The 25,568-nt window shown below is 51.6% G+C and overlaps 1 protein-coding gene across 1 annotated transcript in view; it reads right to left on the minus strand.

Annotated features, from left to right (window-relative positions):
• The window catches only part of CDC42BPB (CDC42 binding protein kinase beta), a 103,275-nt gene that overhangs the window by 15,523 nt on the left and 62,184 nt on the right, over positions 1–25,568 (minus strand). Inside the window, 19 exon segments of the mRNA XM_040641386.1 lie at positions 355–491; positions 1,403–1,508; positions 3,000–3,077; positions 3,427–3,516; positions 7,164–7,243; positions 8,793–8,887; positions 10,237–10,385; positions 12,140–12,245; positions 12,664–12,788; positions 13,166–13,271; positions 13,378–13,622; positions 15,105–15,215; positions 16,308–16,550; positions 18,005–18,138; positions 18,863–18,982; positions 19,066–19,232; positions 20,943–21,022; positions 22,856–23,104; positions 24,723–24,923. Of these exon segments, the coding sequence (XP_040497320.1) occupies positions 355–491; positions 1,403–1,508; positions 3,000–3,077; positions 3,427–3,516; positions 7,164–7,243; positions 8,793–8,887; positions 10,237–10,385; positions 12,140–12,245; positions 12,664–12,788; positions 13,166–13,271; positions 13,378–13,622; positions 15,105–15,215; positions 16,308–16,550; positions 18,005–18,138; positions 18,863–18,982; positions 19,066–19,232; positions 20,943–21,022; positions 22,856–23,104; positions 24,723–24,923 (2,622 nt within the window).

The following is a 25,568-nucleotide window of genomic DNA, read 5'->3' on the forward strand; positions in this document are numbered from 1 at the left end:
AAAAAGGTGTGTTCATACCACACACAGAGCATCTTGGAACGCCGTAGCTCTGAGGCTGTCTGGACACTGGTTATCAAACAGCACTCGGCTCTGGAACCCTATCTTTAAGTGTCTGAAAGGTGGACGGGGGGCTCAGGAGGACGGAGGATGTTTCTGGGGTCCCCAGAACCCGGGCCTGAATGCCTTACTGCCCAGGAGGGGAGGCCTCCCCGGACCAGCACAAAGGTCACTTGACAAAGCAACAAAGGTCGGCTGTCAAGAGCAGTACTGTGACTATGGGTCATCACGCCCAAGACGGGGAGAGTGGAGCTGATGCAAAGTGCCCTCCCCCGCCCAGGCCTTCACACGTCCTACCTTGACGTAGCCCTTGTAGGCTGTTCCTATGCCTCTCTGCACGTCCACGCCCAGAGGCCGCTTGGACTGCTCAGGAGGGATGGGGCACACCTGGGGAGCGCTCTCTTTGCAGGACACATGGCAAGCAAATGAGCACACTGGAAAAGCGAAGGAGCACCGCCATCAGAACCTGCTTCCTCCAGAGCAGAAACCGCGGGAGAGTATATGCCACAGATGCGGCCACGCAGTAATCCCCACGTCAGGGCAACGGCCTGGACAGGCAGTGGAGCGCACGGTTTCTGGAACAGTTCCCACAAAGCCCAGGGACTCTGGCACTGTGCGTACTGCTCCCCCAGGAAGCTGGGCCTCACTCCCCATGGCTCTGTCCCCAGAGTGCCTGCAGAGGAAACAACCTGCAGGCATGTGACGGGGCAGCGGCTTCAAGGACAGAGGGGGGTCCTGGCAGCCGATCAGAAGGCCTGCCAGGGAACGAAGGAAAAGGTTTCTGCTACCAGGCAGAAGCACATAAAGCCGCTTTTGCAGAGCACTGTTGCCCAGCTGCTGTCACCTGTCCTCGTGTGTGACTTCAGCTGGCTGCTCGTCTGAGAGACGAGCGATCACACTGCACCGAATTGGTCATGTTGCCGAGCGTGCGTGTGGCACAGGGCAGCCGTGCACTCAGAGGTTACGAGGCCAACGCCGCCGCCAGCAGAGACAAACACCGGTGCTTACCCTCAGATGACGTGACAGGGGAAGAGCGTAAAGTTCTGTTTAGTCTCTGCTCTTCCTGACTTTCCAGAAGAACCACGGACATTTCATTTCACAGTAAACAAGAGCCCACAGAAAACCCGCGTCACCCTGTGGCCCTGTGCTCTCCCGCGGCAGAAAGGAGTTGGGACTGTTGTCTCCCAAAGCTCGACCGAGCGTTTATAAAACTAAAGAAGAGAGAATCTGCCCTCCGCTAGCTCCCCACTGGCTCTGTATTCCAGCCCCATCTGACTTTAGAGTCCCCCCCCCGGTGAGCCCCAGTCACTTGCTCTGGCCCCCGTGGCCCGCGCCCGCCACTCACCCTCGCAGGCGTAGCCCTGCCGGATCAGCCCCACCATCAGGGACGTGCAGTGGCTGCACTGTGTGGGGCTGGAGAAGGACTTGATGCTGAACTGGTGAGCTTTTGGCTGGAGGAAGAACACCGAGAAGGTGAGACCCAGGCTCTGAGCAGAGACCATCAGTCTGCTTGTGATGAAACTGATAAACTTGGGGATGACCCTGAGGCGGAGAACGTGCAGTTTCACTCTGATGCGTGTATGCTCCTTACCGGTCGGTGTTGACCGAAGAGTAGGGCTTACCACCCACCTACCGAGCTTGAGCCAGAAAAGAAGTCAGCACATGCCTCCTCTGGCGAGCGCTCCTGCGCCCAGAGACAGCAGGGGTGGGGCGGGGCGGGGGCGCCGCGCTGGCACAGCCAACACACGCTCTGGCGCAGGCGGCTCGCCTCCTGGAGGCTCCTGGGGACTGACGGGGCCACATTTTGGCGGGGGCTGCCACGCAGGGCTGCATTTGCACGTGAGACCCAGAGGCATGCAAGAAACGAACAGCAGCCCTGTTCCTAAGAGCAAGGATCTGGACGGACCTGCCGTCCCTTGTCGGGAGGGCAGGCGCATCATGACACAATCCATGACAGAACGAACTGAGGCTGAACAGAGCAGCAAGCTGGAGACACACGGGACAGCGAGCGTGTAAAGCTCCGACACAGCAGAAGAAAGGATTACTACTCGGGGACACAAATTCTATGGGACCATGTGTAAGAAGCAAAGGAACGGGCAACACAAAATGCAGAGGGCAGTCCTCTGGACGCTACAGGAACCCAAGCCCAGAGCCTAACAAAGTCAGTGTCTAGCTGGCCTGCCGTCTATGGCTGAGGCCATGCCTTGTTAACGGAGAACGAAGCATCTAAGTGCATCAAGCCAAACACTTGCTAATGTGGAAATTTCGGGCCTCCTCACAACGAGAACTCCGGGAGCTGGTGCGCGGCTCTCCACACACACTTCTGGGAAAGACGAGGTACAGGACTGCACTCTGGGTGCTGTTCCGCCTACTTGGGGGGGGAAACGCCCCTCCACAAACCACATGGTTCTTCTACTGTTCCAAGGGCAGATGGACAGAAGTGCTGGAAGGACCGCAGTGGACACGTGACCAGAGTGGTCACTGCTGAAGGGAGTACGATCTGGGAGATGAAGAAGAGGAAACTGAATTCTGAAATTTTGCAATTAACATGCGACCACGTGTCATTCACTGGTTGAATTAAGGAGACACAGGGTCAGGGGCACCGGGGTGGCTCAGTGGGTGAAGCGTCTGCCTTCGGCTCAGATCATGGTCCCAGGGTCCTGGGATCGAGCCTCACATCAGGCTCGCTGCTCAGTGGGGAGTCTGCTTCTCCCTCTGTCTTTCCCCCCTGCTTGTGTTCCCTCGCACACACTCTCTCAAATAAATTCTTAAAAAAAAAGAGAGACACAGGATCCTGACACTTCACGGACCACACACTGCTCACAGCAAACCATTACTAGGACACCAGAGTCTCACTGTGCATACAAAAATAATAAGTCTTATTTATACAAAGTTACCTTCTAAAAGTGAGAAGGTGGCACAAGTGCAAAGCCAGGCCCTACCTTTGGTCCGGCCAGAGCGAGGGGCTGTGTGGTGGGCAGCGGCATGGTGGGTGGCCTCTGCGTGGCCCGAGCCATCTCCTAGGGACAAGCAGGGACAGGTGAACATCCTCTGAGCTCTCTACTGCTCTTACATGTCATACCCTGCCTGGGATTCGTTTCGCTCTAAAACTGATTAATAATGAACGGCATGTTTAATTTCCTACATTGTTGAGACATCTGTCAGAGCAGCCCCGGTCCAGCTGATACACTAACAATAGTAACTGAGACACAAGCCGGGCTCGGCAGCTGGCAGAGGATCTTGCTACAGGGTGTGAGGCAGGACTGAGAGGGGGCCTCCCTGGCATGAGCGCAGCCTCTGCCCATCAAGGGCATGGGTGGGGAGGGGACCCAAGGGCTCACAGGGGAACAACAGGGCAACACTGCTTACTTCCTGCTGTTCTGTGCTTGCGGCCACAGAAACCGATGGGGACACCTCTGGCTTCGGAGCCTGTGTTTCTTGCTCCCCAGCTGAGCCGCTCTGTGAAAACAAAACCAGAAACATAGTGGGAAGGAGAGAACTTCCGCGGAAGTCAGACCGATTACACGGTCTGTACCACTGGGGACCCATGGTCCCACCCAGGCCCGTACTCCCGTCACGTCCCATCAGAGCCCACTTCACTCACAGCTGCGCTGCCTTCCCCGAGGACCACTACCCTTGGCATTCGAAGACCGAGGTGGTGACTGACTGTGCGGTCTGACAAGTCACAGTCATCGCCAAAGGACAGAGGCCACCTGCCTCACCCTCCACCCGCAGCTCTGACTGCCCGTTCTCCCTGCCGCCCCTCATTTAAGGGGCAGGAACTGAAAACCGGACCCACTGATCTCGTTCAGAAGTGACTTTATCTATACCTGGTATTGTTAAGATAAAGGAGTTAAATACTTTTTAACCTCATTTCAGGGGCCAAGAAGAAATTCTGACATCAAGAGGAGTCTGGGGCCTGTGACCCAGAAGAAAGAATTTCTCTGAAAGTTTTACAACACAGGCAGGCAATGTTTTGTTCTAAGAACTCAAGATTCCCAAATTAATTTCACAATGTGAAACTGAAGCTAAAGCTTTGAATCTAATTTGAAGCTCATTTTAAAACCACTTAAAAAGGACCTCATTTTGAGCGTTCCTGCAATTATTATTTCCCCACGAAAGGCTGTGACTATTTGCACAGACGTCCATAAACTAGGGGTATGTGCTCAGCGTTAGCACCGGGACAACGAGGTGGCTGGCAGGTGCCTACAGGAGCAGTTTACAGCTTTATCTCGTGTTCCACATTGAAATCCCAATGAAGCAAACCAGAGAAACACTTTCTAAAAGTCGCAGTTAACGAGGCTCCTGTATAAGGAGCCGAATTCAGACGGGAAGGCGTGTGCACACGAGCACACACAACCGTGTACTGCGGTACTGGAATCTGCTAACAAATTCACGAGGGAAACGCTACGTCAATCAGCTAATCGTCAAAGCACAAACTAAGCAAATCTCTCCCATAAATAAGGTATGTTACGTGGATTAGAGTTCCGTCTCTAGATAAATGAAGAGTAAAAGAACACCAAGTAACTGAACTGCAGCCACGTAACGGCCTGGCTAGTTTCCCTTGGTTGGGGAGTCCGAGGACGGGAATTAAGGATGAGGAGCCGTCCACATCTGAGGGCTGCGAGGGACACAGGGAGGGCGGCAGGGGGCCAGCACGGGCAGTGACTTACTCCTTCCCTAGAGGCTGGCAGAAGAGGTGGGGAGGAGGCAGAGGCCTTAACTGCAACAGATGGGGGAGCGAGAACCATCACTTCCTGCCCAATGAAACCCTGCACAGAATACACTGATTCCATCACCATCGTCAACACTGTAGTATTTAACGACGTGTTTATACAGAGAAAGCAGGGTAGAAGCTTCTAAAAGAAGACCCTCAGGTCTGGAAACACGTCCTGACAAACCCCGACTCCAACCAAGGACTTTTCCTTTCCATCAATGAGTGTCCTGTTCCTCAAACCACAGAGGGAAGGACGGACTAAGGCCAAACACAGACACTGCAGGAGCACCGGCTGCCTCTGGATACGCCGTCCTCTGTCAAGCTCTGTGACGACACCACCTCCCCAGTGACCGCTCCTCTTGCCCTAATTGTGCAGAAACACCGCAGCTGTCTGGGCCACCTCCACCCAGTGACAACAGCAGCCCTCGGTCCGCCGGGACGTGCCTGGCGCTCCCACAGTGGGAGAGGCACCGGACTCAGGAGGCAGCAGGTTTCTGAAGGAACCGGCTTGTGAGGACCAGGTAAAGCTATTTGCTTCTTTTTTTTTTTTTTTTTTAAGCATTTTTTTTTTTTTTTAAAGAATTTTTATTTATTTGACAGAGATAGAGACAGCCAGTGAGAGAGGGAACACAAGCAGGGGGAGTGGGAGAGGAAGCAGGCTCATAGCGGAGGAGCCTGATGTGGGGCTCGATCCCATAACGCCGGGATCACGCCCTGAGCCGAAGGCAGACGCTTAACCGCTGTGCCACCCAGGCGCCCCAAGCTATTTGCTTCTTAAAACCGAGGACTTCAGGGAAAAGACAAGCATCTCCAATTTGATAAGAAATCATTTTGACAGGTGAACAGAAGCAGGTAGGAGACAGAACCTGCTTGGTTTTGTAACTGACCCCAGGCAAGGATTGCTGACGGACACCAGCCCACCAGCGGACAGCCAGCCAGCCAGCAGCCATCCCAAAGGCCCCATCTTATGAAGGGGGGGGGGGGTCTGGTGGACACCACGTCACCCTGATGACGAAGCCTGGCATCACCAACCCTACACACGCGGGAGTACCCAACGTCTCCTGGGCAGAATCCGTGCCACTGCGTTCGACCCGCTTCTAGTCACAACGAACTATCAGGACCTTCTGTAGGACAGCTGCTATGGCCACAGAAATACCAGCTTATAACCTATGAGCTCTGGCTGGAGCCTGACCAGAGGAAGCCAGCCAGCAGTAAAGGACTTTGCTGGGGCAACAAGGGAAACATAAAGTGTGCTCAGCTTCGGCATCAGTGCGAATCATCCTCCACCTGCTGGCGACAGTGTGGTTATGTGAGGAGAACACCCCTGATCTCAGGAAACAGACCCTGAGGTGTTAGGGGGCATGTCTGTGCATGTACGTGGGGTCACACAGGTGACAGATACCTGTATGTTTACTCTACTATTCTTTCAACTTTCCTGCAGGCTTGTAATTTTCTAAATAAAAAGTTGGAAATCAACAAAAACAATGACATTTTGTCAAAAGTCCCATTAATGAGATTTGTTTTCATTACTTTCACTTTCTGGCTCGTTTCAAGGGTTGTTAGTAAGGATCCACCCCTAGCATTTTGGAACAAGAGGGAAAGGCTGTCCTGGGTCTGGTTGCAGTGCATGCAGGGATGAAGTGGGGCTCACGCAGCGCCAACAGCCACTTCCCCAGGTGGCCCTGACCTACTCCCGTGGGGGCCACTCTCAGAGCCGAGGTGCCACACTGAACTGCACCACCAGGCCAGCGACGGGGTACCTGGGGCCGGACTGTCCTCATAAACCACCTTTCCTCCATCCATCCTTAAGACCAAACTTCAGAGCCATACAGGAGTCACTGAAAGGATAATAAGACTGGCTTATTCTTCCTTTGCTGCGGTATGAGAATTTGTATTTTCAAAACTGCCACAGGACGCCCGGGTGGCTCAGTCGGTTACGCGTCTGCCTTCGGCTCAGGTCATGGCCTCAGGGTCCTGGGATCGAGCCCCGCGTCGGGCTCCCTGCTCAGCGGGGAGTCTGCTTCTCCCTCTCCCTCTGCCTGCCGCTCCCCCTGCTTATGCTCTCTGACAAATAGATAAAGCAAAAAACAAAAACAAAAACTGTGTGAAATACTCAGCACACAGCCAGAGGCAGGGTAGATTTCTTCCCCGAAGATGCTGAGCACTTTCTTAATCAACTTCCAGTTCGTCTAAGGACGCTTCTCTGCGAACGGTTCGAATACCTTCCGTGTGTCTAACCTCATACACTGAACACCCCGGGTCAGTGACAGGTCCGCATGAGGGAGAAAGCTATTAGAGGCTGTGGGTGGCCCCACGCGGGGTCAGAGCACGTCACACTAGTTCTGACTTAACATCAGCTCATTTGTCACTTTTAAAAATAACTACTTACTCTACACGTCAGATCGTGTGCAAGAGGTGCAGTGTTGAAATACTCAAAAATAGAATCCTGAAAATCTGGAAGTTTGAGTCCTGTAAAAAAGAAAGAAAGACCAGTCAAGGCAGGTTTAAAAGATGGTCTCTTGTGCTTAGATGGGAAGACACAACGTCATTAAGATGTCAACCCTCCACAAGCTAACTGAAAAGTCTGATGCAGTTCCGGTCACGTTCGTTTGGGAGGGTCACCAAGGAAGACGGTCTCAGAAATCCTTCTAAAAGAGGGTTGGAAAAGGAGATCTACCAGGTATTAAAGCAGGTTCCCCAAAGCCTCTTTAAACACGATCAAGTCAACAATGAGCAAGGAGGAAAAATGCAGAGACAGACTCAGGTGCTCAGGGGAATCTCATGTGGGAAGAGTCACATGTGAAATCAGGACGGAGGGGCTTTTCAGCAACTGGTATTAGGCAACTAATCAGCCACAGGAAAAAGAGCAAACTGGATCAATCCCTCACAATGTACATCACGGTCCATTCCAACTGGATCAGTGATCTGAATTTAACAAGTGAGACCATACCAGCACTTGAAAGTAGGACTGAATTACTTGGAATACCTGGGGATTTGGGAATATTTCCCTATGACACGAAAAAAGGAAAAAGAATGATAAATTTAATGTACAAAAATTAAAAATAAAAAAGCACCAAAAAACATCATGCTTCATAGAAAAACAAAACAAAACAAAACAAGCCCCCTGAAAAACCAAAAAAAAACCCCAAACATAAGCAAAGTAAAAAAGACAAAAGACAAACCAGGAAATATTTTGCAACTTCTATCACAAACGAAAGGCTCTAATCCTCGATATATGAAAAGCTTCTAGAAGAAACCACATGAATTTTTAAAAATGGACAAAAGATACAGATATATAAAAATTGCAGAGTAAGAAATACAAATGGCCCTTAAACATACACGAAGGTGCTCGATCTTGCTCATGGTACGAGAAACCCCAGCGAACTCTATTTCGATGCTACTTCTCGCCTCTTCAGCACGTACAGCCGCTCTGCGGGCGAGGCTGGGGGGGAGCCCTCGCCTGCATGCTGGCAGGGAGGCACACATGCGAGCCTCTAGGGCGGAGTCCGGCAACAGCTAGCATGAGTGGCTGCACGCTTACCCTATAACCGACAACCCCACTCCCGAAAACACCTGCATAGAAAGAGGAAGCGTCGCACACATACGTCTTTTCTGTGACGGCAAGAGAACAGCCCAGCACCGTCCGCAGCCCCCAGCAGAGTGCGGTGCGGCGCAGCCATGAGGGGATGGGACCTGGGACCACCCTGCACGCCATGGCCCTACCCGTGCACAGAATGGAGCCCAGAGCAGGCTGCCTTGCATAACCAGGGCGATATGGATGCGTGCTTTACACACACATGTATTTGCCGCGTACACCAAGATTCAACAGCAAGGATAAACCAAAGCCCGAGGTTACCTTTAGGGAAGGTATCTCTGAATGTACCCTATTTCAGAATATTGGCTTTGAAATTGTGTTAAGGGCTTTCTTTATGTGACTAAAAACAAATCTAAAACAAAACCACGTCGTTAAAGAAAAGCTTGTATTTAAACAATTCAGAAGCTTGTAATTTTAATTTACCAGTATCTGCTCTAAATTTTTCTTCCATCCTTTTCTTCAAAATTTCCATTTCTTCTAATAATTCTCTATTTTTGGCTTCGGAATCCTTTAGTTTACTAAAATAAAAAATAAATAAATGGCTTTAAGCACACTGAGAATAGATCATCCACACGTTGACTCAGCAAGTGTCAGAGTGTGAGGGCAGGGGCTCGTCTCCAGGGCCTAGGAAAGTGCCGGAACATGGCAGGCTCTCTGAACAGAAACACAGATCCACTCTTGGCCTGGGTGAGCCTGCTGAGCATGTTACGGAGAGTACAGATACTTCCAAATTATAAACAGACACAGATTTTAAGAATCATGGTTACTGCAGGTCTATCTCTTGAGCCTGTCATGGAGTTTCTGACACTCTTAGTCTCTTTCCAGAGGTGTCCTTTGTCCTCCGAGGACACACGACCTCCAGACGTCTTTCCCATAGCTGGTAAAATGGCGGGCTGCACCTGAGACCACGACCACTGCCGGAGCACCGGGGGTCCTGGGGCTCCCATGCAGTCACACGGCGACAGAGCAGTCAGGCCGAGGCGGTTAACGTCTGGCCAGGAGGTGCGCGGCACAGTCCAGCAGCCGAGTGGGGGTTCTGTGCGGAACTAGCGGGGGGACGCTGGCTGACCCACCGCACCTCTGCCTGTCCCATCATCTGCAAAATGGAGTTGCACGGCTGCTGGCCTCCCAGGGACATATTTAAATGGCAGCTATTATTACTCTTTGAGCTCCAAAGAAATGTGTGACTCAGTAATCCCATCAGGGACATCCCTCGTGACACCCAGGCCCCTTCAGGGAGGAGCCTGCCCCCCTTCCACACCAGCAGCTACTCCTACAAGTAGGGAGGCCTGGTTTTATGAAGCAGCGGGTCATGCCTGTGTCCTGAGCATGTCAGGCAGTATCTGCTGACAGTGGCCCCTGGTAGCACACTGGCTGAATGTGCCATTGTGCATAAACGCTGCTGCTACGGCTGTATGAAGCTGGAAGAGGGTTTTCAGATAGGCACACCATCTTCAACCTGTATTTTAAAGTAAGTTTTAGGTTAAAAGGAACAATTCAAGGCTGATGAACTGAACAGCACACTAAGGTGAACAAGAAGCCCAGGGAGGGGCCCACCTGACATGTGGCCGCGTCCTGTCACCCAGCACTGGGAAGACAAGCATCACCCTTGACACACACAGACGCCGGCCCTTCAGAACGATGAACTCACACCACTCTCATTCTTCCTTGGAAACACTGGCATAACCCTCCAGCAGTAGGTGAAGGGCATTTTCACATTCGTCCAATCGGTTCTTACCCACCACCGACTAGGTGCCCGAAATGTCCCACTGCTCAGAGGTCCTTCCATCAACTGATGTCACAGCGTGGGGGCGTGCCCAAGGTCACACAGCCCCCTGCGTGGTTGTCAGACCACAGTACCAGGTACCTTTCAAAGGAGAGATTCGTGTCTTTGACTTTCCTCAGCTCCTCTTGAACAAGCTGTTTGGCCCGGATCTCTGCCTCAAGAGCAGACTGCAGCTCTAGCCGCGCGGACATGTCCAGCTTCTGACTCCGGCGAACTTTCCAAAGGGGATCCTGCAGATGAAATATTGCAGATACGCTGTTAAGCTATTTATTTATTTAACAAAATGCTGGCAAGTACTTCATCTTTTTTCTAAAACTTTTATTATCACATTTAAATACTTATTAATTTGATACTATTAGATATTATCAAAGTCCACCAGACCCAATTTTAGTTTGGGCATTTCGTGACTTTTATTCTTACTTAGAGATCTTCTAAAGAATTGGATGTACCTTTTCTTATTTTTTAAAAGAATAAAACTGAAACTCGAGTGTAATTTCTATTTGAGCCCATTAGACTCTCTTACAAACCTAAGGGTCTCAGCTGTCTTACTTTTCCTTTATCTTGAGACATTCTACTGTTTCACTCACTGAGAAATTATGTCAGTCTTCATCAGTTATTCCTACCTAGGAAGAAGACTACAACAGCAAATGGAGGGAGGAAGGATGGAGTGCCCAGAAGGATGACGTAACTGTGAGCGAAACCAGCCTGACGACAGTGTCCTACTCCTGCCGAGCCAGACGTAGGCCATCTGCTTTCAAGACGGATAGAAGTCCGGGGATACCACTTTCATAGACCTTTTTAAAGTTTTCACTAAACGCAGGATTTGTCCTTTTCCTTCCACACAGCACAGAGAAGACAGACAGCCCAGTGCAGGTGCGCAGGGACAGAGAGCCCCGCTGCATCTAGACGCTAATGACTATGATGGAATCCAGCAAATGAGAGAAAACTCATGGATGTTTGCATGACTGCATCCTACACGATTTCCTCACTCGAAAGGTGAACAATACACTTCTCGGGACAGAAAAGAATTATACTTTCATCCAGTGAGTCCTCCAATAGGAGTGTTCTGCAACAAGAATCGCCATCAACCCCTTTTGTTAAAGGACCTATGACGGCATTCCTTCACCTTTTATAAGGTTTGTGCACTAAGTTTATTCAGTGCAGCTCGTAAGTGCAAGTATCCATGGAAACGTGATAGGAAGAAAAAAGAAAATGTGGAAATGAAAAATACTTGTTCATTATTTGAATTGGTTTTTATAAATCTAAAATCTAAAAATGACTATGTTTTCCAATTAGGGAGCAAAGAACATGGCTGTATTCTTTGATAAGATGGTATGAATGTACCAGGTGCTTGGGTGACAGGGGATGAGTGGCTAATGACATTCGAAGGTGCTGCCCCTTTTGGGTAAATATACCTTCAAGCCAGCAAAACACGGGATGAAAATTTAGGTTTATTAAGTTCTAGATAAAATTCTAATAGAGCTGTTTCACTATACCTTTGTTACTTGTATATGTTACCCACACAGTAACTTACACACATATACACGTATCGTACAAACGGCAACGGGAGTAGAAGGGACGCGTGTGGCTGTGCCCAGGAGTGAGCCTGGGCGGAAACGGTGCTGCATTCAGACCAGAGCTTGCCACACTCCCGGCACTCAAAACACACGGACCACTGCCCGGGCAGGTGACAGAATGAACAAGACCAATCTCTGTGAGGGCAGCACCCCGTCCTGCTGAGGATCCCTCCATGGAGCCTGGCACTTAGTGATTACTTGTGTGCGAGTGTGCGGTATCAGAAGAGGCTATATCTCCTGGTAACTCACAGACCCTGAGCTCCTCAAACTCGGCAGCTTTCACTGGCCACACAGAAGTCCCACATCACCAACGTGACCTGCCTGGTAGTGAGCTGCACGCTCGCTCAACAGAAAGCCATTAATGACTTCTATTGCCATAAAAATGCAGAACTCAGAACAAAGCCTACCAGTGCTCTTGACCCCAGACTGGAGCTCCTCAGAGTCTCGAGCTCTTCGGTCATCTTCGAAGCAAGGGCCTGAAGATAACCTCGGGCATCTTTCTCGTCGCTGACCCTAGAGGAGGACCATACCCCGTGAGTGAGAGGAGCCGAAAACGTGAACAGGTACCTGCCTCCCACAGGACAGAGTGACAGCATGTCCTATCAGCCAGAACAGTGGCCCACGACTGATGAATGCCTCCGCTAGCAAGAGCCGCCCCAGTCCCTTCCTGCTGTGCTGTGCAGAGGCCCGGCCTCCCGCTCACCAGAACGCGGGGGGCACGCAAGCCTGACCCACACCGTCAATGACTCGGTGCAGTCTCTCCACCTTCAGTCCAATGTGATGACCACTGGGCAGAACTGCTGCCGTCAGACGTTAGCAATTTGGGCAAAGAGCAGCGAGGCCTGTGCCAAGGCCTCAGAGAAACCATCGGTGAGGAGAGCCCAACGGGCACAAGCAGGGCTGGGGACAACCGCGGGTGGCACGCACATACCACTGAATGATCTCTGCAATCTGAGCTTCCCAGTGGGCAACCGACTCCTTCTTGGCTGCCAGATCCTGCAGCTCATCCTCCAGCTGTCTATTTTGAGCTGTGAGTTTATCCACAAAGGAACAAAGCTGAAATTAAACAATTGTACCACACGACTCGTTATTTGGTGCCCTTTAAATTTTTTTTTTTTTTAAGATTTTGAACTTTTGTATGCTCTGGGAATCTCTACAGCCCAAGATCTTCTGAAGAGTCTGAAAGCTTTCCTTGTTACGAGATACTGTTCCAAACTTAGTTTTCAATGTAGACTTCTCGAGTGTATCTAACTTCCGTCCCATCTCAATACAAATCTGACCAGGAGGTAAGAGCTGGTGGTTTTAGTTAATTAGCAGCTTTTAACCCAGTGAAACACCTCGTTCAGAAGATAAACCTAGGACTTCCCGTAAGCAGTAAGCTCCCAGGATGCATGACTGAGGACATCGCGGCCGCAGGCGGGGGCGCAGATTACCCTCTCGTTCTCAGCCGTGAGCTTCTTGTTTTCCTCCAGCAGCAAGGCTCTCTCGCGCTCATACTTATCTCTTACTGTGCCTACCGCCTCCTCCATTTCCGTGTGCCTGGGAAGGTACGAGAGAGAAGGGAGTCAGAAGCCCATGAGCCAGCCCCCCAGGGGCAGGGACACAAGCCCGCACTTGCTGCACTGAAGAGCACGCAGACACGTACCGCTCTCGCTTTGACTTCTCCAATTTGTCTTTTAACATAAGAACTTCCTTCTGCAGGGCCAGCTGGTGGCTCTCCGAATCGTGCACCTCCTTCTTCACGTTTTTGACTTCCAGCACATGGGAGGCCTCACGCCTGACCAACTCCTCTTCATAAAACAGGACTTTCTTCTCAAGCTCAGATTTGATTTTGGAAATCTCCTGCTGATGTTCTAAGGTGGCCCCCGGTCCCCGGCCTCCTTGCTTCATCTGAAGATAAAGGTTAAATAAAGTAAATCACAGAGCTCCGTGTCTTCCCGATGGCCACGTGGCCCGTCGTCCCCCGACAGGCGCTGCACCTGACGCATCTGGCCTTGGTCAGGCTGATTCCAGGGGCCGACAGCATCTGCCCTGCTGAAGGGACGTACCCCGATCTGCCAGACCCCAGAAGCTCTGTCTCTACACCCTGACACGGTCTTCAAAGCCTCCTCCCACTGTTTGTTCATCCGCAACAATATTCTTTTGAGGGCTGATCATGTGTCAGGTGCCTCTGTGGTAACACGGTTACACCGAGCTCTCTGCTCTTGTGCGGTAGAGGGGGACAGACCGATGACAAACCGGTAATAAGCAACAAGGCGCTAACACAAGGCACCGAACAAAGACTGGGGGCGGCATGAAGCGGACTGTCAGAGAAGGGGGCACTGAGGTGGTGACACATGACGCGCCATGTCAGGTGACGAGCAGCAAGTCAAAGGTGCTGAGCTGGGAGTGCACCGTGTGCGTAACAGGAGGGGCGCCATCACTCCGGAGCTGTGGGAAGCTGCTGGTGGGCACTAAGGACAGGACGTGCTCCCACTACGACCAACAAGCTCGCTCTGGCTGCTGTGTGGAGCATGGACTGTCACTCTGGATGGCGAAAGGCACTCGGGCACAAGGGGCAGAAGTCTAGGCCTATGGGGCTGCCACCGGCCAGACCAGAGTGCAGCAAGGACGATGGAGAAAACAGGCACCTCGGAGTATGTGCCGGGGGAGAGAGGAGGCCCGTCGTCTCCACTTCGCAGACAAGGAAACCAAGGCTCAAAATGGGGATTCGTGCACCTGAGACCACACTAGACTAACAAGGAGACCCACCACCTCCTCACCCCTGTTCCTGCCACTAGCGCCTCTCTGCTCACTTGCTCCCTCCCTCCCTCCTGAGGCACCTGGCTGCCCCCGTCCCAGCCACCAGCCTGTCTCTTCAACTTCAGCGGCAGGACATGGGCTTTAAGGAATATTTCCAGAAATGGACTCCACTGAATTTAGAAACACGAGATAAGGGCACCTGGGTGGCTCAGTCAGTGAAGTGTCTGCCTTTGGCTCAGGTCATGATCCCAGGGTCCTGGGATCGAGCCCTGCATCGGGCTCCCTGCTCAGTGGGGAGCCTGCTTCTCCCTCCTCCTCTGCCCCTCCCCCTCCCCACTCCTGCCCGTGCCTGCACAGGTTTTTGCTCTCTCTCAAATAAATAAAATCTTAAATAATAAAAAGAAACTCAAGATAAATGGCAGTTATTAGGTGTTAGTTTACCACGGCTTCCTATAAACTACCTGAGACATTTTATAGAAGATAAACATGAAGGAACTTCGGTGTTAAAAGTGACAAGCTGTCATAAAGGCATGTTCTCCACGACCCGCGTCTCGTCTGCACCTGCCCTTCCCCCACAAGCCCACCACGACAGTCAGTAAGGGTGACAGTCTGGCCTCCGGCAGGCACTACCTTCAGGGCCTCAAGCTCACTTTCCACTTGCTTGGAGAAGTTCTCGCTGTGTTCACGAAGCTTGCGCTCCCTGGAGGCCTCGGCAACGGCATCCTCCAGCCGAGCTTCCAGCTGCAAGAAGAACGCCGGCAGTTTACTGGCATGAAGCCGGCCCTCCCAACAGGGGCCCTCGGCCAGCGCAGTCCCGAGGACCTCTGAATCCTTCCCTCATCCGATTTCACCCCCACTTAAAGGCTGAGAAGCACACTTCAAGACAACTGGTTAGTAATAAACAAGTTTAAATTCTAAGTTAAACAATGATTTGTCATTAAATTTCAAGAAAGGATGCTGAGTGGTGAAACAAGTACTTCGGACGTCTGGAGAACACGAACGCATCTATTAAACGACAAACGTCACCTGGAGCATCTCGGGCAGCCAGTTCTCAAAGTCGGGTCTTGAGGCCATTTCAGGGGGAATAAAAGGCCCTACTTTTTCTAATTACCTGGATTTTCTTCAAACGCTTTATCCAGAACAGTGTAACATGACAGACTGAATGCAGAGATAGGTATGACAACCTATGTGTTTATTAAGCTAGTTATTTAAGAAAAGCACAAAAATGTAAAAATGCCACTCTTCTCATTACATGGGGGAGGGCAGTTACTTTTCATAAAAGATGTTACTTACGTTAACATGTAATGGGTTTATTGTTAAACTGAAGACAGTGTCTTAATTTCTAACATGGTAAACGTGAAGGGCTGTAACGGACACAAACAAAAGCTCTTCGGGGGTCTCACAATCTTTAAGAGCAAAAAGCCGTCCCGAAAGCAAAGTTTCAGAGCCACTGGGCTGACGTGAGGTGTGGCTGGTCTTCCTACTCCTCCCCACCCACCACGGACGTGCAGCTCGTGCCTACTTAGGCTGTGCTGTGTCAATCACATCACAACACGTCTACGTTACACCTGTTAGGCAGAAATATCCTCTATTTGCTTTAAAAGCGAATTTTTAAAAATCAGCACCCTAAGACATCTCTTAATAATTTCACAAATAGGTATCGAGGGCCAAGAAATATAAAATAAATACTTGGCAGGCCAACTTCCTTAGTTTATCATAAAATTCAATATATTTTAAAGTAATTTATGTAATTTAGCCCGAGTTCTCAAGATGTTTTATTAAGATCATACAAAGGTCCAAACAGTACAATCCCCGGAACAGCTAACAAGCTACCTCTTTCCTGAACTTCTCAGACTTGCGCATTTCCTGCCGCATGGAGTCGATCTTCTGCATGGCCACCTCCACCTCCTCCTCTTTGTCGCGGAGCTGCCGGGACACCTTCTGCTTCTGGGAGCGGAGCTCTGCCATGCGCTCGTTGAGCTCCGAGAACTCCTGCAAGGCCAGCTTTCGCTGCTGGTGGGCATCTTTGAGTTCTCTGGCTTGGGATTTCAATCGCTCTGAAGCTTCAACCAATTGCTGAACAGAAAGAACGAGAGAGGTTTTACATTTGCTTGACAGAGATGTAGAAGCTCAGTCTTCCCCAGCAAATGCCACCAACAGACCACGGCCAAGATCCAAGAGCTCACCTTCTTGGAAAAAGCCCTTTGCTCAGCCCCAGCACAGCTGTGAGCTGCCTGGAAGAAGCCCACCTGAGCTGAGGTGCTAAGCATCAACCTCACTCCAGGAAGGACCCCCAACAACACGGTGACCAGAAGTCAAGCTCTCCCAGCCAGCCTGAAGGCCAGCTCACAGTGCCAAGTCTGGCTCAGCGGTTTCAACCTCTCCCCGACGTCATCCACACAATCACAAAGGGAGATGAAGTAGGAATATGGTCACTAATCCAGTATTTTAAACAGCAGAACCAGGAAAGAACATATTACTTATGAAAAACCTTAAGATTTCCACCAAAGTAAGGAATCATAAAAACGATTATAGGCTAGCTAACCCCTCACTAGAGAGAGAGATGGGTGTGGTTGTCCCTCTGGCTGCATGGGTGACATGGCCTCACCACTGGCTGCCCTGGCAGCCTCCCCTCCCTGCAGCCGATCCCTCAACCCCTGGGTGACAGAGCCACTGTGGCACGTGTCTGACTGGAAGGAGCGGATATGAACAGGTTAGTGCAGAGGCACCCACACGGGGAGGGAACTGGCTCCACCAGGCCCCCGCGGGCCAGGCTCAGGGTGTTACTGTAGCTAGAGCAAGGAGGGGGTCTCCTGTCCCACACTGCAGTTCCAGACAAAGCGCTGTGGTCGGATACCATGAACTGAACAATCTGGGTTTGAAATCCTGCACATTCTAGAGAACGGATCACAAACCATAGGTTTAATGACTTAAGTGAGTTAAAGAACGTATTCCAGAAAACACGATCCTGTGGTATGAACATACCGTGTGAGCATGCAATTTGATATATTTTACTGAAAATCAAATTTATGAAAGACTATTGGGGGGAATCACCCGAATTTTAACAAATGGTCTCTCTTGTGGTGCCCTGTCGTAAGGAAGAGCTCACTTCTGAAAGAAGGGGGGGGGCAGAGGCTGCTGCAGGGGGCCTGATGGAGCAGGGAGGGCGAGGACTCTGGCTCCAGATGCGAGTGTGTGAACCCAGCTGGGTTGGTTGCCGCGGACGCTGAGACATGGGGACCCCCTGCATCGCCGAGGCCTTCCTTTCACCAGGGGGTACGGCCCACAAGGCAGGCTTGTGGTCAGGAACCGGGAGGAGGACCACGAAGTCATGGCCAGCCACCCTGGAGACAGTGGCCAGCGGCCCGGCGGGATCCTCGGGCAGTCCGTGCCCCTCAGGGGCTGCACACGGCACAGCCCAGGACACACACGAGGGTCCTGGAAGAGGTCTCAGACCCCTGCACGACTTCAACCTCACAACTTGTAAAATGATTTACACCTTTCTCACGTCAAATCACACCCTTGACTACCTTGTGAAAATCCTCCTTCTCCTGCCGCACCACGCGGTACTGCTTTTCCAGGCCTTTCAGCCGATGTGTGGAGTCCTCGTGCTCTTGGCGAAGGGTCACCGTGTCCTCCAGCTGCCTCTCAAGCCTGTTTGAATCTGAGTGAAAGAGAAAACAGACCATGTGACTTCCTGAGAGTGAATTATTTAATAATTCCTCACACTCTTTATCATTTAGAAGCTTTCTGACTTCCTCACACACGTGAGCTGCCCATCTGGGTAACGGCTCTGCCCCGGGGGCTGTGAGCCGTGGGGTGGCACTCAGCCGCCCGTCTCAGGGGCTGCTAACTTGTGCGAGCGAGCACAGGGCAGCCGAGGGATTCCAGGCAGGAAATGGAGAGAAAGAACAGGTTTGGAGATGAGTCAACTGCCGGGCTGACCCACGTGTCAGGTTGAGGGTTAAGACTCAAAAGTGACTTGAGTCTTTAGGAAGCTTTGATAATCTAGGAACCACAGAAGATGGAGGGGGGAGGACAAAGCCAGCACTAAAATACCGAGGAAAGTAGGCCACTGAGGGAAGCCTCAGGAAGAAATAAGCTGTGGCGATTCTGCCTCAGGGCTACAAAGAGGCAAATTAAAACATAGAAACGTAAAATGTTCTGAGAGTTTGTGGATGAAATGCTAGAAACAGCCTCTAGCTGCAACTATAAAATGCTATTATTGGGGCCAAGCTAAGGTGGAGAGATCGTCTCAACTGAACTGACAGAAGAGACCTTTAAACAGGTTCACTGAGACCAAAGCTTTTCTTCTCCTTTTCCACCGTATGAAAACGACCGAACAATTTCTCTGAAGGGATCAACGTCCAAGAACACAGACCACCTACCTGCTATTTTATTCTTCAGACGCTCGATCTCCTCATTGAGCTTTTTGATTTCCTTGTCCCGGGCCGCGCCGCCCAGGGCGCGGGCAGAGCCATGCAGCGACTGCACGGTCTGGGTGGACTCTAGGGGAGGGAGATGGGCGTGAGGCAGGCTGGCACCAAGGCCGGGCTGACCGGGGCTGTGGGAGGCCGAGCTGAGCCCTCACCCTGCAGCTTCCGGCTCAGCTCCAGCTTCTCCTGCTCCAGCCTCCGGATCCGCCGCTCGTAGGCTTCCACCTGCAGGCTGTTCTCCAGGTCCCGCTGCACACCCTCGTCTTTGCTTAAGGTGCTGGACTGCATTATGCTCTTCAGAGAGCCTCGGTCGGAAAAGCAGCTGCAAGTAAAGCAACAGAGTTTTCTCATCCACTAAGAATCCACAGTGAGTTCATCAGTATTTTAAAACTTCCCGGGACAAAACACACGTCTTTTAAGGAAGCCAACAAAATTGTCTGTGAAAAGACTATTGTTTATGGAGCCAGAACTTAAAAGAATCTTCCTTAGGGCTAATGGTGGGAAGACAGGGGGTGACTGACAAGGATGTGCCCTCCAAGGTGGTCAAAGAAAACACCTCTGCAAAGGAGGGACTGTAATCCCTACGGCATGCCTTACGCTCAACCGGAAATGCAACAGGAGACGGTATCGTGTGGGCATCTGGGCGTGAGGGCCTGGCAGAGGCCACAGTGGTCGGCCCTGCATTCCCAGGCCACCGAGGGCTTCCCTCCTCCTGCCACTGACTGGCCGAGGATTTGTGGGGACGGGCCGCTCCACCCTCCGGGGCTCATGGTCCCCTGCAGACCGAACAACCCGCGTGGTTCTCTCAACTCCAGCACCATGGGCGGCCCAGCTACTCCTCCGTGACGGGCCTGCAGCGCACGCCACCCGCACAGATTAAAGCCCACAGTGCTTCTCTCTCTCAGAGCTTAATTCCTGAACTGGTTCACAAGTTATTCAGTTCTCTTGCTTTTAATACGACAACGATGCCGGGGAGACTCCTGAGTCCTGCTATACGGAGTGCAGCAAAGGCACCACGACACACACATTCACAGAAGGGCCTCGCTGGTGTTTTTCACAGTGGCCTGAGAATGCTGTGCAGGCCAGCACTGCAGAGTCTGTTCCAGAAGGAAGGCCCTGGGCCCGATCCGCCAAACTGGAGCCTTGGCAGGTGGGCCTGGAACCCCCAGGTTTAACAAGCACCCACTGAGCTAGAACAGACCAGAAAAATGAGGAACCTCTGCATGAACGGTTAATAGGTCATTATGCCCACGGCATCTCGGGCGGCTTCCTGTGGACTACAAGGCCTCAGCTGTCACTCTGGCTCAAGGGCTGCGTAACCCTGGCACCTCACACCAAGGGAGCTTCTAGGAGCTCAAGCAGAAACAGCCCTCTCCTGAAGGAATTCTCATCAATGCAGGTAGGAGCTACTGGAAGGTGCCAGGAGTCAAGTTGTGTTGCCCTCCTTCAGGCGCTGTGCAGTTCCATCTGCTTCATTTTGCCCGCCTTTCCTCCTCCCCCCCTCCTCCTGGCCCAATTCCTTTAAAAGCTGCTGACAGCTTGGCAAAGAGGCCCATTCAAGACAGAGCACCCCACGGTGCTCGGGGGCTGGAGCTACACATGGGGCTTCTGCTCCCAGTTCTTCAGATTTCCATTACATCTGGGCCTGTGCTCCGGCCCCACGGTGGAAGCTACAGTAAAATCCTCACGAAAGCTGGGCATGACCGGGGAATGGGGCCACTGGCCACGGCCACTGACATCTTCTCAGAACAAATCTTGCCAACACTGATGGCCTGTGAGTCACAAGTCAGCTAACTGCCCCCCCATGAGATAAGGATGGGTTTCACATTTCCAAAGGGTTGTTAGAAAAGAAGACTATCTAACAGAGACCACCCTTTGGAAGAAGTCGGCTGAGTCATCAGGTGGCCCTTTTAAAGGTCACGGCCCCCCCCCAACACTGACGTAGGCACGAACTCGCACAGGAGTAGCCCCCCAGACTGCTCTTCTAGCCCAAGGGAAGACTCTGCCTGGGGAATGATAAATCTACACCTACCTTTCCGTTGTGAAAGTAAAACCGATGAACGGCAAATGTAACCCAGAGAAGCCTGTATGAGAACCAGGAGGTAATATTTCCTGCATAAGAACACATACAACAAAATGAAATCGGTGTTCAAACAAAGGAAAAGAAGGAGGAAAGAATGTTACCTATTGGTGAAACCAGGGCTGCACAAGAGAGAACTGTGTGGCTTTCTAGGACACGGAGGACACAGCGTTTCCCGTAAGGGAGCACAGCAGGGGCAGATCTGTGGTTCTCCGGCCTGCTGCAAACACAATGCAGCAGAGAGGACAAACACACCGCTTCAGATAATGTCGCAGGCCCAAAGACCAAACCTGCTGACGTCCCCGCTCACGGCCTGACATGGCCCTGAGTGGGGGCAAGCAGACAGGGCACAGAGGCACAGCCCCCGGAGGACGTGGGGCAGAGGCTGGGGCTCCCAGGCTCTCAGCAGAGACAGAGCCCAAAGGCAGAGGGAGGCCTAAAAGCCAAGCTAGAGTATTTTAGGCATATATGTTACAAACTCTTATTTTTCAGTTTCAGCATCCTTCTTTATCAAACATGAAACAAATTTATAATTCATCTGGGAAATGTCAGTGTGGAAATAGTTTCTTTGCAGTCCAGGAAAACCCTTTCCACAGGACACTACTTTTCTCTGTGTGGTCTGTAGTTCAGCTCCTATTTGAGAAAGAGGAGTTCTCTAGGGAGCAATCAAGAAGATCCTCCTTCTACTTGGTTGACCCTCAGACCCTCTATCCCCAAACCAGGTCACACATATGGACTAAAAAAGGCTGGGTTCGAGGAGGTCAAAATAACTTCACAGCCTCTGAGCACGACTCTCTGAAGCTTAAGGTGATGACTCGTGCACCAGAGGCCCTGTGGGACCAGCCAAGCACCGGGCGGCCCTAGAGCCAGGACCCAACCTGGGGGATCCGTGACGTCGGTGGGAGGACCACACACGGTCACTGTTGCTCCCAAACGCCTGCCACACAAACACACGTGTACACACCAAGAGCATGTGACAGCAGGAAGCCTACATGCTCATGCATGGGGACCGGAGCCCCAGAGGCTTGCAAGCCCACGGTAGCGGCGCAGGCCGGGCTCCTCGCCTGCTCAGGGCCTCTAAGTCTGGAAGTGGTGACAGGGCTGGGGCGAAGCTTCAAGATGGTGGCATCGGTGACACTGCTGAATACCATGAAAATACCGCACAAGTATGTCTGAGGAGTTCCAAAGGAGAAAAGCCATTTAACTCAATTTTACTCCTGCTGAGGACAAGCATACCTCGGAGAAATTGCAGGTCTGGTTCCAGACCAGCACAAAAACCTGAGTATTGCAACACAGCAAGTAAAGTGTGTTGTGTGGTTTCCCAGTGCACGCAGAAGTTGAGGTCACACCACACAACAGTCTATTAGATGTGTGACAGCATTATAGCAGAATGAAGTACACACCTTAATTTAAAAATACTCTACTGCTAAGAAACGCTAACCATCACCCGAGTTTTCAGCAGGTGTAAGTACTGGTCACGGATCACCATAACAAATACAGTAATAATGAAAAAGTTTGAAATATGGTGAGAATCACCAGAATGTGACACAGAGACATGAAGTGAGCAAATGTGGTTGGAAAAATGGTGCCCACAGACGTGCTGGAAGCAGGGGTGCTGCAACCCTTCAGTCTGTAAAAAATCCAGGATCTGCAATGCACAGTACAATGAGGTGTGCCTGTAACCCTTACTTGTTCAAAAGGACATTAAGGACCAAACTGAAGGTTGGACTAAAAGATGTCCCAGATTTTTAAAAAACAACACAGCCCTAAGATACACCATATTGACAGAACACCTCCCACAGAACACTGCCAGCATTCGGACCCACCGGGACACCACATAAGGACGAGACCGTGCAGACACTTACAATATTTCTCAGCACATCGTCATCCACATCGAAGTTGGAGGTGTCAGAAGGGCTGCTCACATCAGGAATATAAGGTGCTTCAAGGTTCCGTATGTTTTCCCAATTCAGACCTTCAAAGAACGCGTGCTTTTTGAAGTCCTCTATCCCGTTCTGTCCCAGCCGGCGCTCTCTGCTGCAGATGAGTCTCTGAATGAGGTCTTTGGCTTCTTCAGACACGTCGGTGACATGGGACGGAAACTGAAATCGCTCCTGGGGGGTGGGGGAAGTCGGTGCACTCGGGGTGAAAACTTAACTCAAAAAAATCGAAGCTCTACCGACGTTACAGCAAACAAAACAGAGGCAATCGCTCCAAAGCAGCAGTCGTGTCTAACTTCACGGTAACTGAAGTGCAAGCCTCAGCCAGTGAGACCCAATTCCAGAAAGACAGACGGAGAATCATTAGTCTTGCTGCTTTTATGCGTGGCAGACTTGGTACCACATTACATGTAAATTACAACAACGACAGACCGTCAGCCATCAAAGCGGCCAAGGACGGCCCAGCTCTTTCAGAGGGCGTTCTGCCAGGATCTATGGCAATTCCGCTCCGAAAACCGTATTCTACAGAAACAGTCACAGAGAGAACATCTAACATGTTCCCAACAGCATTATACTCTCACCAAGTAAACTGGAAATTACCTAAATGCCCATCAAAGAGAGACTTGCTAAAAAACAGGGCACACACATGCCAAGAGAACGGTCTGGTTCTATGCACTGGACAGACGGATGACAAAAACACAGGGACAAAACAACCTGGTTCTATGAGACATGATGCCATTCATTCCAACAACATCCCCCCGTCCCGCCCCCGCCGAGGCCCAGGCCCACCACCTCTGTGATCTAGAACTGGGGACAGCAGCACCGCCTCACGGAGCTGCGCTGAGGATCAGGCGAGTGTGCGCACGGAAAGTGCTGGACCAGGCCCGAGAGGGAGCGCCGCACACACTCAGTACCAGCAGGCTCTTTAGGGTTCACAGAGTCCCGATCGGCGCCTTAACAGCACTTATCACGGAGAAGTGGATGGGGTGATTTCCACTATGTACACTCTGCCCTTTTGTGTTGTCTGGCGTTTTTATGGTAAGTATATATTAATTTATAAGTGAAAACATTTATTTCTACTTCGGGAAAAGTGTTTTTACAAGTATGGCTTGCTCTGACTGGGAGTTAAAGGGAAGACCACCCACCACTTTCATGTCCATCTGCTGCCCACTCGAGCAGTTAGTGAGGGACAGGGCGAGGATGGGTCAGTGGAGGGGGGCACCCTTGGAGAGGCGTGGAAGGACGCTGAGAGCACACTGGCAGAGGGTGGGAGCGGCGTGAGAAGACATACGTGACTGAGGGAAGCAGATGACAGAAACACGAGGAAGAAGAGCAAATGGTAAAGCAAATGAGAAATGGAGGAGAGGCAGAGCGGAGGCAAGGTCGGAGTGGAAAATACACAGCTGGGAAAGGGAAAAGGAACAGGATCCGGGACGCAGAAGGATGCCGCTATGCGAGGCGCGTGGCCCCGTCACGACAGCTGGTGAATCCAGACCCTCAGGTGCAGTGCCCAACTGCTCCCTATCCCTGCCGTCCAGGAGCCGCGCACGCTCAGCACGCTTATGGGCGCTGACCCGCAAGCTCTCCTCCCCTCATGCCCACACGTCCTATGTCGGACGCCGGTGCAAACTCCACTGCCACAATCTCTCTGCTCCTGTCTGGGCGGCCAGCAGCCTGCTCCAGCCCTACCACCTCTTCGCCAAAGACGCTAACAGCTTCCGAGCGGCCCTCCCACCTCCAGGCCTGCGCCTCGGGACTCAAACCAAGAGGACATGGAAATGCAGAGTCTTACTTCATGGTTCATGATCTTTCCGTAGGTCTCCACGAGTGACTCTGCATAGAAGGGCGTTTCTCCGTACAGCATCTCGTACATGCAGACGCCCAGCGACCACCAGTCACACTCAGGGCCATACTTGCCCATGCCGTCCTCCATCGCCTGCAGGATCTCAGGTGAGATGTAGTCAGGAGTGCCCACGGCCACAGAGGACTGGACCTTAGGGGAGAGGGTGGTGTTGGGGGGGGAAAACTCTCATGTCAAAGTCCTAACTACCTTCTCTAAAATAGGGACAATAACGAAACCATTGTGAAATAAAACTGACACATGATCATGATTAAAAACCTATTAATTTGAAGTTCAATGCGAATAACTGTTCTCCTGCAACACTACATACTTTCCAGAACGCACGAGACTGTCTCGCACACCTGGTCTCTCTGTGCGAGAGAAGCCAAAGGCCCACCTCAGCCCCCAAAGGGCACTGCAGTCCCTCGAAGGGTGGCATGTCCCACATGCTCTATCACTGCCTGAAGTGTGGTCCTGGGGCCACGTGTGTTCAGGCTAACCCTTCGCCACCTCTGTGGGCGCACAGGCCACCTGGGCTCTGGTAGAACAGATTGTGGGGTGGGGCCCAAGACGCCGAACTCCAATATGCTCCCAGAGATGCTAAGGCGGCTCACCGAGAGCCTATCCGTCAGTCTCCCAAATGGGAACATCGGGAAGTAGGTCCAGGCACTTAGCTGGGTGCTGGAATTCCCCAAATGGGGAAGCAGGAGGCTAAGGTCCCTACAGGGGAAAGAACAGTCCCTCGGCTACTGATGTTAGCAGGCACAAGCCTGTGACATCTCTACCGAAATCTGTGGC

This window comes from Ursus maritimus, unplaced genomic scaffold (assembly GCF_017311325.1).
Source record: "Ursus maritimus isolate PB19 unplaced genomic scaffold, ASM1731132v1 scaffold_25, whole genome shotgun sequence".
NCBI lineage: Eukaryota > Metazoa > Chordata > Mammalia > Carnivora > Ursidae > Ursus > Ursus maritimus.